The sequence below is a fragment of the Podarcis filfolensis genome, assembly GCF_964270895.1.
Source record: "Podarcis filfolensis genome assembly, chromosome: 9".
In the NCBI taxonomy this organism is placed as follows: domain Eukaryota; kingdom Metazoa; phylum Chordata; class Lepidosauria; order Squamata; family Lacertidae; genus Podarcis; species Podarcis filfolensis.
Window position 1 is genome coordinate 16346958 of NC_139610.1, and position 18847 is coordinate 16365804.

The window sequence follows — 18847 nt, forward strand, 5'->3', positions numbered from 1 at the left end:
GTCCATTGTTCCCTAAGGACTCATACTTGGAAAGAGCTCTGACAATTGGGTGTCGAGGTCCCCAAGCCACCCCAAATAACTCACACATCACACAGAAATTCCGTTTAAGGTTTTTGGCATAATTTTGGCCACAACTTTATTAAAATACAAAAATGTGAGTGGTTGCTTAGGCATTGGTTGCGACTATCTGCCCCCGGTGGGGACAGACTGACATTTTGCAAGCCTGCAAAAGTCAGAAAAGGGGAATACATTTTGGGGATAGCGACGGAGCAGGGAACCTGCCCTCAGCCCTCCCGAAATGCTCGCAGGGGCTCTTGCGTGGCCCTAGCCCCTTGACAGGGTTTGGACAAAAGCAATGGTGAGCCCCTGTATTCCTTTAACGGAATACCCTTGCAGCAGCAGCATTAGAGGGGCAGGCACAGCCAATCCATGCCCCCTCAACCAACCAAACCAAAAACCAATGCCTAACCGCAACCTTAGAAGTTGTGATGATTTGCTACGTAGTAGGCAAAAAACCAGATGGCACCAGCCAATCAGCCAAATGGACAAAAATTCCTACCGGGCCCCTGCCCCAAGAGCAGACGACCCCATGACAGGCATAGCAAGGTCAATGCGAACAACCCTAAATATAGGAAGGGGGGACGGGCAATCCGATGCACGCAGTGAAAAGAGGAAGCTTTATGCTTCGTGCAGGGAGTTTTAACGTTTCTAGCTGTCAATCACAAAATGGCAACATTAACTTCTTCCCAACAACAAGGGAAGCCCAGTCGCAACCGTGGCCAATGAACAATTAGCCCGTCCCACAATTTTGGAGTGTCTTGTTAGCCCCCACCGCAACCTGTGCTCTCCATGAAGGAGAACACGCTATAGCAATGTTGCTCCCTGTTTCGGGGAGGCATCAATTGCACCAACAGTCGTCGCACCAACCCACACCCTCCTATCGTACCTATTTCCATGTTTGCCCAGTAACTCTAACTAAATAAAGTGAGGAAAGATTGCCAGGCAGGGCCGGCCCAAGATATTTTGACACCTGAGGCAGACCCCAAAATGTCACCTCTCCTTCCCGCCAGGGAAGAATGGGTGAGGAAAGAACTATATCAGGAACAAATACACTGAGATCTGCTGCCCCTGTGGATTCTGCCGTCTGAGGCAGTTGCCTACCCTTGTCTCATAGATGGGCCAGGCCTGCTGCCATGCTTAACAGAACTGGAACAAAGGGTCAATAATTATTATAAGGAAGGGAGCAACAGCTAGCGCAGCTGCTCTGCAGATATTCCAACCATTTGGTGTGCATTTAATTAGTAAACGAATAAGAGATAATCTGACTCAAATGAATTCTTTATATTCCACGTGCTTTGGCAGTTGGTTGTTCTCTGTTGGCTGTTCTAATCTACATTTTGCTTTACAGTAGGCAGCAAAACAAGAGCAGAAGTTGTTGCTCATTCCATTCGGCAGATGCCCTCAGGAACTCAGTCCCATCTGCCAGAAGTATAAAGGGAAGTTCTCCATGGAGAGAAGGGGGATTCCCCTCTGTGCAGTCAGGCCATTCATTCGCTTATAGAAAAGGGAAGTCCTTGTATGTACATGAGAGCATTGGGTCATGGCCTGTGGCCATCGTTCTGTGTAGTCAGTGAGCTTTCGTCATGCGAAATGGGAGAACAGCCCCATGCGTTGCTTCATAGTGGTCTTAAATCAGAGGAAAGAATGGATTTGGTAAAAATGGCAAGTTTCTGGGCCGTTATTTTTAGTGAAATGATGCATCTCAAAATGGAGAACTTGAAAGTAGTCCAAGGGCTGGGGATTGGCACAACCTTCCCTTGACCTTCTGAAAGTGCCCTCCCACTGCCAACAAAATGAGCTGCTGAACAGGACTTCGGATTGCAGTTGTCTGTGGGACAAGGAGTACCATTTTGCTGGTGTTATTCTCTATTATTAGATTTCAATTTGATCCTGACTTTTTTTTAGGAGGTAATTTAATTATTGTTTTATGCCAATGTTATATATTTGATGTTAGCCATCCTGAGCCCGGTTTCAGCCAGGAAGGGTGGGATACAAATAAAAGTTGTTGTTTTATTATTATTATTATTATTATTATTATTATTATTATTATTATTATTATAGCAGTGGCGTTCAAAGGGTGTGGGGCATCACACTGGTGTGGCAGGAGAGGAATTGCAAGTGGAGCGGGAAGATTCAAGGACAGTCAAACAAACATTTGAACATTTCATTGTACAGTCAAACCTCGGTTGTCAAACATGATTCGTTCTGGAAGACTATTCGACTTCCGAAACGTTCGATAACTGAAAACTGAAAGTGGAAGTCTCCATACAATAGGGAAACTCAAAATGGAAGCTCCATAGCATGTTCGGTCTCTGAAAATTGTTCAAAAACTGGAGCAGTTACTTCTGGGTTTTCGGAGTTTGGGAGCTGAAACGTTCCAAAACGGAGGCGTTCGGAAACCAAGGTTTGACTGTAATATAGTACAGCGGTACCTCGGGCTAAGAACTTAATTCATTCTGGAGGTCCATTCTTAACCTGAAACTGTTCTTAACCTGAAGCATCACTTTAGCTAATGGGGCCTCCCGCTGCCGCCGTGCCGCTGCTGCCGCGATTTCTGTTCTCATCCTGAAGCAAAGTTCTTAACCTGAGGTAATATTTCTGGGTTAGCGGAGTCTGTAACCTGAAGTGTCTGTAACCTGAAGCGTCTGTAACCTGAGGTACCACTATAGTATAGTATAGTATAGTATAGTATAGTATCAAAATGAGAACAAGAGCATTAAGTGATACTGAGGACAATCTTGGTGTTTTTCAAGGTATTTCTTATCAATAAGAAATTCAATGTGGTGCCAGGAAATGTTTACTCTGAAAGTGTGGCCCAGAGAAAAAAGTTTGCGAACCACTGTTCTAAAGCATCATACTCATACAGCAGTATGGTGTAGCTGTTAGAGTGCTAGACTAGGACCTGGGAGACGAGGGTTCAAATCCCCACTCCCAGACCCTCCAAGTGTCCCTGCTTTCCAGGGACAGTCCTTGATTTACAAAAGCTGTCCCAGTTTCTGATCTGACCCCGAAATGTTCTTTTCTTTACGGCATCACTATTTTCATTGGAGGAATATTTAGGGATATGGTAGGACGTCTCCATTTTCATCAGAGAAATGTTGGAGGGTATGGAATAGGACATCCCTATTTTCATTGAAGAAATATTGGAGGGTATGTGTGTATTTTCACCAGAGAAATGTTGGAGGCTATGGACTCTGCTACAAGGCTCACTAGGTAACCTTGGGCCAGTCAATCACTCTCAGCCTAACCAACCTCGCAGGGTTGTTGGGAGGATAAAATGTGGAGGAAGAGAAAGATATAGGGCACCTTGAGCTTTCTGGAGGAAAGTTGGGGTATGAATGTAACAAATAATACAGGACTGGTGCCACGTTTGACAGGATCCTTCGGCATCCCCCCATGGAGAGGGTAGGCAGGTGCAACAACAACACACACACCAGTCAGTCTAGCTGGCCCTGGAGCAACACTGTGCCAGGGCCCCAGAGAAATTGTGGTGGGGGGGGGATTAAAATGTAGGATGCTGCCAGGAGTGTTAGGCCCAGGAATCTGTAAATCAGCTTGTTGGATTGGTGATGGGAACTCCTGATGGTTCAGGTCATCCCAATGGTTCTGCCCACAGATGTTGGGCCTACTTGACTGTGAAGAATGATCAATAATAATGGTAATAACATGGACAATTCTCTTATTCTAACTCTTTTACACCAATCAGCGCTTTCTGTTGTACTGCTCTTTTAAACTAGTTGCGTGTGTAGGTCCCCAAGCCACCCCTCAAAATAATTCACACATCACACATAATTTTAGTTTTAGGTTTTTGGGCACTATTTTGGCCACAACTTTATTAAAATACAAAATCTGTGAGTGGTTGCTTAGACATTGGTTATGACTATCTGTCCCCCCGCCTGGGACAGAACTGACATTCCAAACTCCATCGGAAGCCAGCTGAAGGGAAAGACAATGTTGGGGATCAGTTGAGCTGAGCGTCAGTCCCTCACCACTCACCCAACCAGCTCCCCAAGGCTTGCTGGCCCTGGTCCCATTTCAGAGATTGGACGAAATCGTGGCAAGCCCCAGGATTCCTTTAATGGAATTCCCTTCCAGCACCATTGGAGGGGCAGGCACAGCCTATCCTGACCCCTCCACCACCAGCTTTTTATAACCAATGCCTAACCGCAACCTTACAAGTTGTGACGAATTGCTAAGTAGTAGGCAAAAACCAAATGGCACCAGCCAATCAGCCAAATGGCAAAATTCCTACTAGGCCCCTGCACCAAGGCAGATGACCCCATGACAGGCAAAGCAAGGTCAACCGGAACACAGGGCGAGTGGGCGGGTGATCCGATGCACTCTGCTAAAGAGAAAGCGAAAGGCAGAGTGCCCCAATATTTAAAGACTATGGTCCCACCCACCAATTTGCTAAATGAAATTTGCCCCAGCAACCCGGTCAGCCAATCGTTGCACCAGGCAATAGCCATTAACCTCCTGGAAACACAGGGCTGGCCTGGTGGCCCACACCGCAACCCGCACTCTCATTTTAGGGAGAACACGCTTTCCCCTAATTCTGGTAGGTATTTGTTCCACAAACAGGCTGCAGTCCTGTGTGATCTCAGAAGGATGTTCCACTATGTCCAATGGGGTTTACTTCCTAGTAAGTGTGTTTAGGATTACAGCTGTATCCTATTGATACTATAACAGTGCAACTCATTAAAAGCTGCATGGCATCAATACAGACACATTGTGAAAGTTTTATTAAAGCATGCTTCATGTTGACTAATTAAGTATAGATAGAATGCCATTTTAAAACTTCCTGCTAGAAAGAATATTTGTAACAAGGTGAATGAAAGAGGGTGGGGAAGCATTTTTATTTCACTGGTATGAAGGCAAATTTCAGAAATGTAGATTTTCTGGCAACAAGTGATGCTAAAATCCTAAAACCACAATATTTATGCAGGTACAACCAATTGAGCCTTCCCTGATTGCCATGTTAAAAACAAAGAACGACATGTATCATTCAGTGGTGTCTACTAGCCCTCTGGTGCATCTGCAACATCCTTCATCGCGGCCATTCAACAAATCCATCACAATTATTCTGCCTTGCCCTCCAAATCAAGAAAAGAAGATGGAAGGGAATGAGAAAGACCAGGGGAGAGCTATGAGTGCATCCATACCCAGAGTTACAACTGTGCATCAATTTCGGTGAGACAAAACAGTTCCTTGGAAACTATGCATTTACATTTTTTTTATTTCTTAAAAATACAACAGATGACATTAAGTTTCCAAGCTTTTAATGGGTTTTTCAGATTATGGTTATTCTTTTCTACCCATGCTGTTTTTTAAGTGATTGTTTTAAAAACTTCTCTTGCTGTCAGTTTTTATTGTATTAAGATGTATGTTTACATCCCAGAGGGCTTTTCTATGCCAAAAGCTGGTATATGAATACAGTGGTACCTTGGTTCTCAAACGTAATCCATTCTGGAAGTTCGTTCCAAAACCAAAGCGTTCCAAACCAAGGCACACTTTTCCATAGAAAGTAATGCAAAACGGTTTAATCCATTCTAGACTTTTAATAACAACCCCTAAAACAGCAATTTCATATGAATTTTACTATCTAACAAGACCATTGATCCATAAAATGAAAGCAAGAATCAATGTACTGTACTATAAAATAAATAAGACAGTATTGTAGATGATAAAAATTAAAATAAAATAAAAATTCTTACCTGCACTGATGATAGTCATTGTTTGGATGGGGGGCTTTTATCCATTTCCACAGTCACACAATCAATCAATCACTAGCTGCACTGGGTTCCACACAGTCACAAAAACATATTAACTGAAAAAGCCCCCAAAACAAAAACGTAAAATAAACAGCAAAAACAAAAGCGCCAAACTTTATCCATTCCCGAAGTCCATTTGACTTCTGAAACGTTCAAAAACCAAGGTGCAACTTCTGATTGGTGCAGGTGCCCCAGAAACAATAGCCAACAGCCACATCGGATGTTTGGCTTCCAAAAAATGTTAGAAAACCAGAACACTTACTTCTGGGTTCTTGGCATTTGAGTACCAAGGCATTTGAGAACCAAGGTACCACTGTATTCTTTTTCCCCCATGCTGTTTTTTAAGTGGTGGTTTTTTAAAATTTCTCCTGCTGCCAGTTTTTATTGTATTAAGATGTATCCTTACATTTCGGAGACCTTTCCTATGCCGAAAGCTGGTATATGAATATTTTTTAATGAAACATATAAATATTTCAAACCCATTCCTGTAGGTACTCACTTTGCAGAGAGGGCAACGTTTTGTGAGTGACAAAGCATCAGATATTACTGGACCCCAGAGTCAATAAGGGGTGCATGGAGGGGTAGGGAAGGGATAGAACCTTTGGTGGGGGGACAAGTCATGCTGCTTCTGGTGGTAGTTTGTCCACTTCTAGGCCCCACCCTGCACTCAGCTCTCACCTGTGGCTCCTAGAGGCTGTCAGCATGTGACAGTGGCCACACCAAGGGAATGGTTTTGACTGGCCGGCTAAACCAGGTGAGGGTGGCTGGTGGGTCTCAAAGACTGGGTGAGTCACGGTCTTCCCCTGCAGACAGGCTCTGGTTGTTTGAGTGGAAGGGACCAATAGTGGGACCAATGGTCAAAAAGGCGGTTTCTGCACTTGCTGCAGAGGGAAATGAGAAGGGCTCATCAACCTGGGAGTGGAGTTCAACTCTGCTCCTAAATTTCCACTGCCTTGCAGGTGTCAGGCTGTAGGGAATAGGCTTCCTCCCCCCGTGGCAGTAGATAAGCAGAACAAAGGAAAGTCTTCTTACCAGTTAGAAACTTTAATAATCACAGCAAGAGAACAAAGAACTCATCTCCTAGAAATGGCGGTGCTCCCACTTAAGGTTCACACCCCCTTCCGTCCCTATTAATCCACATCACTTCTACGTCTTGTAATCTGAGTCTATACCCTCTGTGCTTTGTGTGCTTTGTGTTCTGAGACTTTCTGAACTCTTCTTGACCTTGGGGAGATTGGATGAACGCTTTCCAGAGACAGTGAATCTGTTAACCCTCTCTCTCCCAGTGTTTCTTCTCCTAGCTGTTCCCCATCCAGTATTTCCCAGCTTCTCCCTTCTGAACTATGACCCTCTGCAAACCACTGTTCCAAATCTATACTGTCCTCCTGCTCCTGGGAAGATTCAGGATCCGGAGCAGGAGCAGGGGGAGGGGGAGGGGGAGGCTCCAACCATTTCTGCTCAGTGTAGCCCTCCTCAGCACAGTCTCTGACAGCAGGACATCTTCAGGAGAAGAAAAGGCTAAGGGGTAAACCCTACACAAATTCGGTTGGATGCGAGTCTTGTCCTCTGGGCAGCTCAGGACCTCCATACAAAGTCCAGCTCCTCAAGAGCTTCAAAAGCCAGCCTGAAATTTCTCAGCGACCTTTCCTAGGTAGCTTCCGCATTTGATTTGATTTATTTTTCTGTAATCAAATTAGATTCCGCCCCCCCTCTAAAAATAGCATCCAACCTGCTAAAAGGTGTGGCTTCAGATACATTCCAGAAAGTGGTTTTATTTGAACAAGAGGGATGTACAACAAAACAGTGCAATGTGGAATGCTGCTCTTCTGGATTCCAGTCACTCTGTTCCATTACACGCTGTCCTCTCAGGTTTCCATTTCCCCTGTCAACAGTTGGTCAACAAGGTGAGACTGGAAAGTTCAGTGAATGGTCACAGAAATCGGACAGCGAGAAATATTTGAATATTGCAGGCCTTCAAAATAAGCCCCCTCTGATACAATGCACTGTTGACAACGTTCATAGAACTGTTGGAAACCTCTGGAGAAGTCCTCTTTTCATACTGCTTTCAGTTCCCGCATCACAGCAGTTGGATTTGTAAAATGTTACAGTTCTCAGTTTTGGAAAGCCAGTGGGGCCAGATTGGGAGAATATGGAGGGTGGGACAACTCAGTAACCTCAGTAACGATTTCATGCAGAATATGCAATTCTTCCACCATCGTTCGGACAGACAAACACTGATCCCACATCAATAACTCACAAACTCTGTCAACATTTGCCTCTGTTCTGCTCATCGACGGTCTGCCATCTTTGATGGTTTTCCACCCTTCACAGAAATGCTTAAACCACTCATATACTGTCTTTCGAGTTACAGCTTCAACTCTGCACACAATTGTGAGCATTTCGTGGGTTTCCGATGCTGATTGTATGTTCGAATATTTCTCGCTGTCTGATTTCTGTGACCATTCACCGAACTTTCTGGTCACACCTTCTATGTTCACTGAGCACATTCAGTCTCCACTGAGCAATTGTTGTGGGGCGGGGGGGTTGCGGTGGAGCAAGTCTCTTCCACTTAGCATTTTTTCAGAAGTGTGGTTGTTTGTTTGTTTGTTTGTTTGTTTTGTGTTGTTGTGTTGTTGTTTTTTGTACTTCTTGTGATTCCTCCAAAACTCCTGACTCTTGTGCATGGGTGGTACAATTTTGGCTACCCAAGCATTGGCACCCAGAACGTGAACACTGGAAATAATGTGAAATGCTAGCTTTAACATAGGCCATTGGTGGCAGTTATGGAAACCACCAGTGTTGACTACTGACTAGAAAGGATCTAAACAGAAGAGGTTAACTTTTCACTTTGGACAACAGAACTAGCTCAGTTAGTAGAGCATAATACTCTTAATCTCAGGGTTATGGGTTCAAATCCCATGTTCGGCAAAAAAATCCTGTGTGGCAGGGGGTTGGGCTAGATGACCCTCATGGTCCCTTCCAACTCTACTATTTTTTGAAAACATGATTTAGTACAACAACAAAAAAATGTGTACACTTGTAAATTCTCTAATATATTTGAAATCAAATGAACACACGTCTGTCAATCTTTGAAAGTCCGTAGAAGTATAACATAGTTGAAACAAAGTAATAGATGCTATGCTGTGGGCTAAGCGGTAAAACTTTTTAGGCCTTCATGGTGCTGAAGTAGTAAGTGAATAACAACGTAGGACAGCAATCCCGGATAATCTGACTGTTCCGCTGGAATCTTCTACAGCACAACAACAAAAGAATTCAAAAATGACACAAGGACCTGTGTACATGAAAACTATATAAACTTCACACATTACAACCCATATGCTACAACTACAATAAGAAGAACAAAGATTGACATACGTGTGTTCATTTGATTTCAAATATATTAGAGAATTTACAAGTGTACACATTTTGTTTTTGTTGTACTAAATCATGTATATCATGCAATAAGAATTGCAGTGCTATCTAATACAGTGGTACCTCAGGTTAAGTACTTAATTCATTCCGGAGGTCTGTACTTAACCTGAAACTGTTCTTAACCTGAAGCACCACTTTAGCTAATGGGGCCTCCTGCTGCCACTGCGCTGCTGGAGCACAATTTCTGTTCTTATCCTGAAGCAAAGTTCTTAACCTGAAGCACTATTTCTGGGTTAGTGGAGTCTGTAACCTGAAGCGTATGTAACCTGAAGCGTATGTAACCCGAGGTACGACTGTATGCTGGTCTTCGTGCTGCTTGTATTGTTTGTTATTGTATATAGCAGCTTATGCTATTTTACAGAAAGAGATTTTCAGATTCTCACAAGAGTTTTGATTTCCAGAAAGCTGTGGTTGCTGTTGTTTTTAAAGTAACTATTGAGTCTTGTGATTCTCCAGGGCAATGAGTGCCTCTCCGAGAAAGCATGGAGAGAATCTCCACGAATCCTTAAAATTACTGGGGTACAGAAGCAGAGAAGAGGAATGGGGAGTGTTGGATGAGATCGCGGTGCAAAATGCACGTAATGGCCTCGTGTCGTTTGAACTGGATGAGCCCTTAGACAGGTAAGACAAAATCAAATCCTTTACATCTGCAGATGCAGCAGTGGATTTGCTTGGAGAAGACATTTGTCCTTGGGAGTGGGGCTAAACCATCATCACACTGCATCCATCTTCACTCTTGGCTTGGTGATGTCTAAATATGGCTCAGCTTCCATTTGCATAAGAAAGTCACCACGATGAGGCTATAGAAAATGAATGAATGAATGTGAGAACCAGCCCTGAAATTCAGAGTACCATGTATTGGACACGCTTCAGATTTATTTATTTTTAATAACGTTCTTTAATCTAATGATGCCCCTTCTTAATATATTTAAACACGGAGACGGTAGAATGTACAGAGAAATGTTCTTGATCTATAACAACAACAATAATAATATTTCACCAATAAAATGGTTGAACATAGTGAAATGGTTTTCCTAGTGACTTGATGCAAATGAAAACTGCATCAATCACAACTGACAGTCTTGTTTGCTTATTTCAGCCCAAGAACACACGTTCAGATCCACATATATTTTCTTTCCCTCTTTTTAAAATGCAGCTTTATTATCCTCCGCCTGTCCTCTTCTGTGGATAACACACATTTAGTTCAACTTGTTAAAAATATGGAGAAAGACATCTACACCACAATGGTGAAAGTGGTGCTCTATCGAAAAAAAGAAGATCCGTACAAGGTCGCTGTCTTACTCGTTCCATCCAAGGAACTGAACTTGGAGCTGCAGGGACTGCGTGAAGAAGGTTTCTCTGGTCCTCCTGATCCCTCTCAGCAGTTCAAGCTGAGAGAAGGGGAACAGGTTTATTTTAGATTTAGCGGAAATATTCATGCTTCAGGTAAATCCTTTTCCTGCTCCACAACTACATTCCATGTAAGTGGCCCATTCTGAAGGGTACAAATGCACGAGGGGGTAACCCTGTCCCTATCGCCTCCCACTGTGGCCCTACAAGCCTTATGTCTGGGCTGCATGTGAATGGACACAGTGTACTAATAGATGAACACACCTAGGACTCAGTGACATTAGGAAAGAAACAGTGATTTGAATGCGCTATAAACACACAACACCAGATGGCGCCAGAGAGCAGGAAATGAAAAAAACACGGTTTTCCATAGGGATTTTTTCCTTGTTGAAACAATCTAATTTCTGCCTGTGTTTAGATACACCCATAGAGGTCCCCTCTAAAGAAGGGAGGAGCTGTAGGTTCATACAGCCCCTTCAGAATGTGTGGGTGGTGATGGAGAGCAGCTGTGGCATTTGGGCATCGAGGAGAGAATGATTGAAGGGAGCTACAGCCAATGAGAAAACAAGTAATATTTGGGGTTGGAGGAGGGTTTATGTTGTGTGCTAAAAAATCAAGCATGCAACATTGGTGAATACTGATCCGTTGCATCAACTTAATCTTCTCTCCTTCCCCCAACTTTCTCTTCCCCATGGTGTATATTCAGATGATGGGGCGGCCTTTGGAAAAAGCTACAAGCTTACTTTTCATGCGCAGAGAAAGCCACGGCTTGACCTTCAAATCAAGGAGGTGGATGAATTTGGCAATTACAGCTCACCGCATTACAAAGGAACCGCCTTGTTCTACAAAGTGAGCAAAGAAGCCATTGCTAAAAGCTGGGAACAGCCTCTTTTGCCTGAAGGCCACCAGCAGGAAGACCTTGTCTGTAAATTGCCTCTAACCTTGCCAAAAGTAAGTTGTTTACCCACATTCTCAATTTATTTATTTATTTATTTATTTATTTATTTTCCTCATTGGATTTACCGTATTTTTTGCTCTATAAGACTCACCTTTTCCCTCCTAAAAAGTAAGGGGAAATGTGTGTGCGTCTTATGGAGCAAATGCAGGCTGCGCAGCTATCCCAGAAGCCAGAACAGCAAGAGGGATTGCTGCTTTCACTGTGCAGCGATCCCTCTTGCTGTTCTGGCTTCTGAGATTCAGAATATTTTTTTTCTTGTTTTCCTCCTCCAAAAATTAGGTGCGTCTTGTAGTCTGGTGCGTCTTATAGAGCGAAAAATACCGTATGTACCGCCCTATACCCGCGGGTCTCAGGGCGATTCACAGAATAAAACCAAGATATAAAACCACAAAATGCATAATAAAAATAAAAACAACAACCCAATTGCACTTCCCCCCCACCCCCAAAAAAACACATTTTAAAAAGGCATAGGATGTCAAACAGATCAGCCAAAGGCCTGGTTAAAAAAGGAATGTTTTTGCCTGGTGACTAAAGGTATATAGTGAAGGCGCCAGGCGAACTTCCCTGGGGAGAGCATTCCACAGATGGGGAGCCACTGCAGAGAAGGCCCCGTTCTCATGTTGCCGCTCTCTGGACCTCTTGAGGAGGAGGCACACGAAGGAGGGCCTCAGAAGATGGTATCAGGGTCTGGGTAGGTTCATAATGAAAGAAGTGGTCCTTGAGGTTTTGTGGTCCTGAGCCATTTAAGGTTTTATAGGTCAAAACCAGCACTTTGAATTGGGCCCGGAAACTAATCGGTAGCCGGTACAGTCAGACCAGGATGGTTATAATATGCTCAAACTGTCTTGCTCCGGTGAGTAACCTGGCCACTGAATTCTGCACCAGCTGAAGTTTCCGAACTGTCTTCCGAGGCAGCCCTACATATAACGCATTGCAGTAATCTAACCTTGAGGTTACCAGAGCATGGACAACAGTAGTTAGACTATCCCTGTCCAGATAGGGGCGAAGCAAGTGTTCATTTTTCGTAAAATGAGTGATAAAACTCTTTTTGGGGGGGGGTAGGTTGTGCACACTGCAAGTCCGCCACAAAGCAAAACACACTCCATTCTTGCAACCCTGCACTGTCTCTTACATTTAATGCTTTCCCTCATCCATCAAATTCCTGAATATGATCAGCATCAGTTGGCAGGTGCCTCCTCCTTGCAACTTAAAAGTGGGGAGATGGGCAATAGGAAGTGGGTACGGTGGCCAACTTTCCCCTAACCTGCTTCCCCCCCCCCAAAAAAAAATGACAAAAATGCACCTTGGGGAAGGGATTGTGGGTGGAGAGATAGGCAGCTGAGGGAAGCTATTCAGTGGGCAGAAAATGGCAAAAAGGGCCATTTTCTCTTTTTCTCTTTCCCCCCTCTCTTGCTTGGCAAGAAGTGAGCTGCACTGTATCATTTGTAGCTGTAGAGAGAGGCCCAGAGGCAATTGTCTTCTAACCACTGTTGAGCAGGAAAAAAAGATATTTGCACAGCTCACCTGACACATCTACGGGGAAATTAAGGTGAAGAAGACCTTGATTATGCTGTGATGTAAGGGCTTCCTATACAATGGTACCTTGGTTCGCAAACGCCTTGGTTCCCAAATGCCGAAAACCCAGAAGTACGCATTCCGGTTTTCAAACTTTTTCGGAAGCCAAACGTCCTATGCGGCTGTCGGCTATTGTTTCCGGGGCGCCTGCACCAATCAGAAGCGGAGCCTTGGTTTTTGAACGTTTTGCAAGTCAAACGGACTTCCAGAATGGATTAAGTTTGGCGCTTTCGTTTTTACTATTTATTTTGCTTTTTTGAGGCTTTTTCAGATAATTTGTTTTTGTGACTGTGTGGAACCCAGTTCAGCTACTGATTGACTGATTGTGTGACTGCAGAAATGGATAAAAGCCTCCCCTCCATCAGTGCAGGGAAGAAGGAAATTTAATTTTTTATCATCTACAATACTGTCTTATTTATTTTATAGTGCAGTACATTGATTCTTGCTTTCATTTTATGAATCAATGGTCTGGTTAGATAGTAAAATTCATGTTCAATTGCTGTTTTAGGGGTTGTTTTGAAAAGTCTGGAATGTTTTAATCCATTTTGCATTACTTTCTATGGGAAAGCGTGCCTTGGTTTTGGGACGCTTTGGTTTTGGAACAGACTTCCGGAATGGATTAAGTTTGAGAACCAAGGTACCACTGTAGATGAAAAACAGTCTGCTTATACTGGGGGTGGAGAAAAACCTTCCGGCCACCTTTCCCCTCTCAGTTACCAGCAGCAGACTCCGTGTTGGGAAGTCAGGAACCCAAACTGCTCCATCCTGCCAGCTGTAATCTACAAGCATATGTATCTTAATCTAAACAGCTTCAACAATGTCATTAGTTTTTTGGTCTATGGCACAAATGCCCCCATCTCCTTTGCTAAAGCAACACTGACTATTGTTTGCTTCATGTTTGCTTCTCTGATCCCTCAGTCATTATTGTTTCCCTCTCTGAACACCTTTTCTTGTACAGAGGGAAAAGCTTATCGTTCGTCCACAGAGCACAAAAATAATGTCAACTGATTCATCAGGTAAGAAGACTCCCTACTCCCACCTAGAGATGGAAAGGCCTGGGGGGAAACCAGAAAAATGGAGGGGGGGACCATTTTGTTCTGGAAAAAAATGAAAAAAAGTGTGTGGAATGTTCAAACTATATCAAGCTGTTGTTATTTTTTTCAATTTTGGCAGAAAAAAACTGCTTTGGAAAAAACTGGGTTTTTTCCCTATTTTTTTCAGGGGGTTTTCCAGGCCTTCCCATTTCTACTCCTACCCCAGCAAATGGTATGCCATGTTTTCACTCATGTTTCCTCTGAAATCATACCCTGTGAATTTAAGGACCATCTGAATCCTAGCCGAGTAGCAACAGGATATGATGAAGGGTGGATCACAATTCTGGATCTTAGTGTTTTAACCTCAGGGCTGAATGCCATGTTATTCATTCAGCTTGTGTCTTCAAGTCCTAGGGGGAATCTAAATGTAAAGGTAAAGTACCCCTGACAGTTATGTCCAGTCGCAAACGACTCTGGCGTTGCGACGCTCATCTCGCTTTACTGGCTGAGGGAGCCAGCATTTGTCTGCAGACAGTTTTTCTGGGTCATGTGGCCAGCATGACTAAGCCACTTCTGGTGAAACCAGAGCAGCGCATGGAAATGGCGTTTACCTTCCCGCTGGAGCAGTACCTATTTATCTACTTGCACTTTGCAGTGCTTTCGAACTGCTAGGTGGGCAGGAGCTGGGACTGAACAACGGGAACTCACCCTGTCGCGGGGATTTGAACCGCCAACCTTCTGATCAGCAAGCCCTAGGCTCTGTGGTTTACACCACAGCGCCACCCGCATCTTTAGGTGGAATCTAGACACACAGAAAAAACGGTGTGAAAATGCTTTTTTAAATAGTGTTGAAAAATATATACCATATTGCCCCAAATATAAGCTGCACCTTTTTTCCAAATTCCTACTGTGAAAAGTTAAAGTGTGGTTTACATTCGGAACCGAGCGCTAGGCGCCCGCCTCCTGGCACTACCGCCCTGAACGGGGGACAGGGGCAGCCGGTGCTGGCATGGGGAGGTAGTGCCAGGAGGCTGGCCACATCCACAAATAAGCCTTGAATTTTAAAGGTGTGGCTTATTTGCGGGTGCGGCTTATATTCAGGCCAATACAGTATATTGAATTTGCCATAAGCTCACAATCGCCATCTAGTGTCACATTTGTATAATGCACTTAAAACGCACCTAAAATGTTTTATTTGCATCTGTATAGCTGAGTCCCTCGTTGCTGCTTTTTAGCTGCAAAATAGCTGCCAGAGGAGGGCATGTTTTACAAAGGAAAAATGGCAGGCGGGAGGTTTCTTCCATTATCCCTTGTTTTTCTTTCTTCCTGTGTGACTTCAACAGCACTTTGCACAGGTGGCGCAGCAATGGCCCTGAAAACAGATGTGATTATTTTGCAACTGGCTATTGTGTGATTGTGGTTTGTTTAGTAAATAGCAGCCACAGTAGGGTAGAGGGTGAATATGAATCAGGACTACACTGAGGGGAGAGAGGGGAACAGGTTTTAACCATTTGTCCCCACTGTGGTCCTGATCTAAGTTAGGTCCACCACAGAGCTGCAACCACAGCAAAGCTAAGCAACCAAAAAAGAATTGTGCAAAAATGCCAGTTGTGCGATTGTTGCCACTTGGTTTTGTATCTCCGCCTGCTCTGCCCTTTCTTTCAAGAAGCAAAGAGGCTTAATTTCCTTCAAACCTTTTATGCTTATGATTTCTTCAATCCTTTAAAATACGATTCAGTGCCTTTAAAACAAAACCCTTAGCCACAAACTAGATTTAATGAACACTAACACCAGAGTGCTCTCTAAATTGATATAGTCTTTTATATACTAACCTTATATGCTCTTCCACATCCGTTTAATGCTTCTAACCCTTCTTTTAGATTCTTTTCATTTCTTTCAGATTCTTATAGCTTTTTATATATACCTTCTGTTTTAATACTTTTTAGCTTTCCGAAACATTTTACAGATTCTAAATTATTGTACCCCACCCTACTTATGCTGGTCTATGACCGTAATAAAGATTTGATGATGACTGTCTTAATATTTTTACTTGCAGATGCACTGTGGGACAATTTACTGTACTGGCTGTCACACGAGCTGTCGGAAGATAACGCTTCTTGCCTCGCTCTCTGTCTGCCTCTCCACCGAAGCACTCTTCCGTTTAGTAAACTGAAGTGCCCTGATAATCTCACCGAACAGATCTATGAGTTCCTGTGCTTCTGGAAAAGGAATCTTCCGCGATCTGCTGACAAGCTCCAGCTCCTCTCCCGCTATCTTTATAAAAGCGGCAGAAGCGATCTTGTTGAGGATCTCCGGTTCAAATGGGAGAGCAAAGTTTTCTGGAGGAAAACTCATTGTCACCCTGATTTCTTTAGTAGGCCAGTTGGGGATGGGGAGTCTATGTAATTGTCTTTTCCCCCCTGCTCTTTCTGAACTACTGCTTCATTTCAGTAGTGAAAAATGGAAACCATTCAGGAGGGAGATGTCAATCGTTAGATACGTATATTTTAACACCATTTCATTTGCTCGGCAGTACATTTCTCTGCCAGGCCTGCAGACAGAAATTATACCTATGTGTGGTTTTGATGGGGGTCCAAAAATCCATGGGGGCACTGGGTGCTTGTCAGCAAAATTTTATTCAGAGCAGACATATTTAAATTAATGAACATTACGAACATAGGCTTATTAATAGGTCTGAGTAAAACCTAGTTGAATACTGTGGAACCTCGGTTGTCGAACACTTCAGAAGCCAAACAATTTGGAAGCCAAACACCGACAATCCAGAAGTGAATGTTTCCTTTTTTGAACGCGCCTCAGAAGTCGAATGGCTTCCGAGGTGTGTTTCTCCATTTTTTAAAAGGAATTTGCTGACCGGCCATTGCACCTCAGTTGTTGAACCTTTCGGAAGTCGAACAGTCCTCTGGAATGGATTACGTTTGACAACCGAGGTTCTACTGTATCACTCATTGCCAGCAACCGTAAAAGCAGCTTAATGTATTTATATTAAGGATTGCATTTGCAATCCTATACCAACTTTCCTGGGAGTAAGCCCCATAGAACTCAGTAAAACTTACTTCTGAACAGTGCTTTTTTCTGGGGGGTACACAGGGGTACACATATCCCTAAACATTTTGTGAATCTTTGTACTTTTGTCCATTTACTGTATTTATTTCCCCCGATTTGAACTTTAAAATGGTGATTTCCTTGAATCAAAATGAGAGTACTTCTAAACATTTTTTTTAAAGCACTCACTGCTTCTGAATGGCCACTTTAAACAGTTGTAGTCCCCCCCCCTCCCCAAGAATCTGGGGGACTGTAGAGTGGTGATAATTCTTTGTTGTTGTTTAGTCGTTTAGTCGTGTCCGACTCTTCGTGACCCCATGGACCAGAACACGCCTCCCGCAGTGGAATAATAATTCTTAGGGGACTCCAGTCACATACGACTCTGGGGTTGCGGCGCTCATCTCACTTTACAGGCCAAGGGAGCCGGCGCTTGTCCGCAGACAATTTTTCCCCTGTCATGTGGCCAGCATGACTAAGCCGCTTCTGAGACAATTCCCAGACTTTCCTGGAAAGAAGGATATTGGGGATTTTTGCTCTGAGTGGGGAATAAGGACCTCCCAACTATTCTCAGCACCCTTAATGAAGTCCCCAGTATTTGAGCATTTTGTTTCCCAAGTGTCTTTCCTCAAATACCCCATATACCTTTCAATGAGCCAGGGATTCATCGCATCCTGAGCCCCTCAGCCCAGCAGATTGGAGCTCAGGATTTCTCCCGTAGATGGTACAGCATGAAGCCAAACCATTCATGAGAAACGCCATTTAAATGTGGCAAAATACACTTCCAGACCCTATCCAGGAGAATAGAGAAGCCCACAGAAATACAAAAATTGGATTTTAAAATTCAGGTTAAGTTTCCAGCTTTCAATTAGAAGCACTCAGTGCTTTTTTTCTGGGGGGGATGCAGGGGGATGCATACCCCTAAACATTTTATGAATCTTTGTACTTTTGTCCATTTACTGTATTTATTTTTCCCGATTTAAACTATAAAATGATGATTTTTCTTGAGTCAAAATGAGAGTACGCCTAAACATATTTTTTTAGGAAAACAAGCACTGAAAGTATTTGTGTTTAACCACAAGATGGCCTCGGTGTCTGCTTTTTCAAAGAAAAACATGGTGCAATGTAGATACAGAAAGCTGAAATAAAAAAGGGACTTTCCTTTAAAAAAGAAGAAAGAAATCCACCAGGATGTTTTCCACAAGTGTTTTGTAAACCAAATGGTCATTTACACTGACAATGAAACAAGCAGTATAAACAAACTCCACAATTGTGGTTTCAGGCTTGAAAAGGCTTTTCGTGAGTATATAAAATGTTTCAGAACTCAACCATGGTGTTCCTATGTGTGCATAGGCTTTTATGACCTCCATTGGGTGCTCCAGAAGCAAACAGTGTCTTAAAAACCTGCATCTAGAATCAGTGGATGCATTCAGCATCCCTTCCTAGATGGTCAGATACTCACATGTGCCAAATAGATGCTATATGTTTAATGGAAATGAAACTGACTTTAAAATCCGCAGTAACTATTCTGAAGCTTTGTGATTTAGGGCTTTCTCAGTTGTTTTCTATAATAGGTGGATCTAAGTATTAAGTCATCAGGGTGTGCA

The 18847-nt window shown here is 43.4% G+C and overlaps 1 protein-coding gene across 2 annotated transcripts in view; it reads left to right on the top strand.

Annotated features, from left to right (window-relative positions):
- Positions 1 to 18321, top strand: part of DTHD1 (death domain containing 1) — a 31233-nt gene extending 12912 nt beyond the window's left edge. Inside the window, exons 5-11 of one of the 2 annotated variants that reach the window (XR_014538633.1) lie at positions 5006 to 5250; positions 9720 to 9884; positions 10420 to 10709; positions 11320 to 11564; positions 14105 to 14162; positions 16237 to 17842; positions 17897 to 18321. Coding sequence is in view for 1 of the 2 variants with exons in the window: in XM_083572073.1 (XP_083428199.1) it covers positions 5006 to 5250; positions 9720 to 9884; positions 10420 to 10709; positions 11320 to 11564; positions 14105 to 14162; positions 16237 to 16586 (1353 nt within the window). In the remaining variant the exon portion in view is untranslated. Of the gene's footprint in view, positions 1 to 5005; positions 5251 to 9719; positions 9885 to 10419; positions 10710 to 11319; positions 11565 to 14104; positions 14163 to 16236 lie in introns of both variants that reach the window. The other variant, XM_083572073.1, reaches the window with a different exon arrangement.
- Positions 18322 to 18847: the final 526 nt, after the last annotated feature.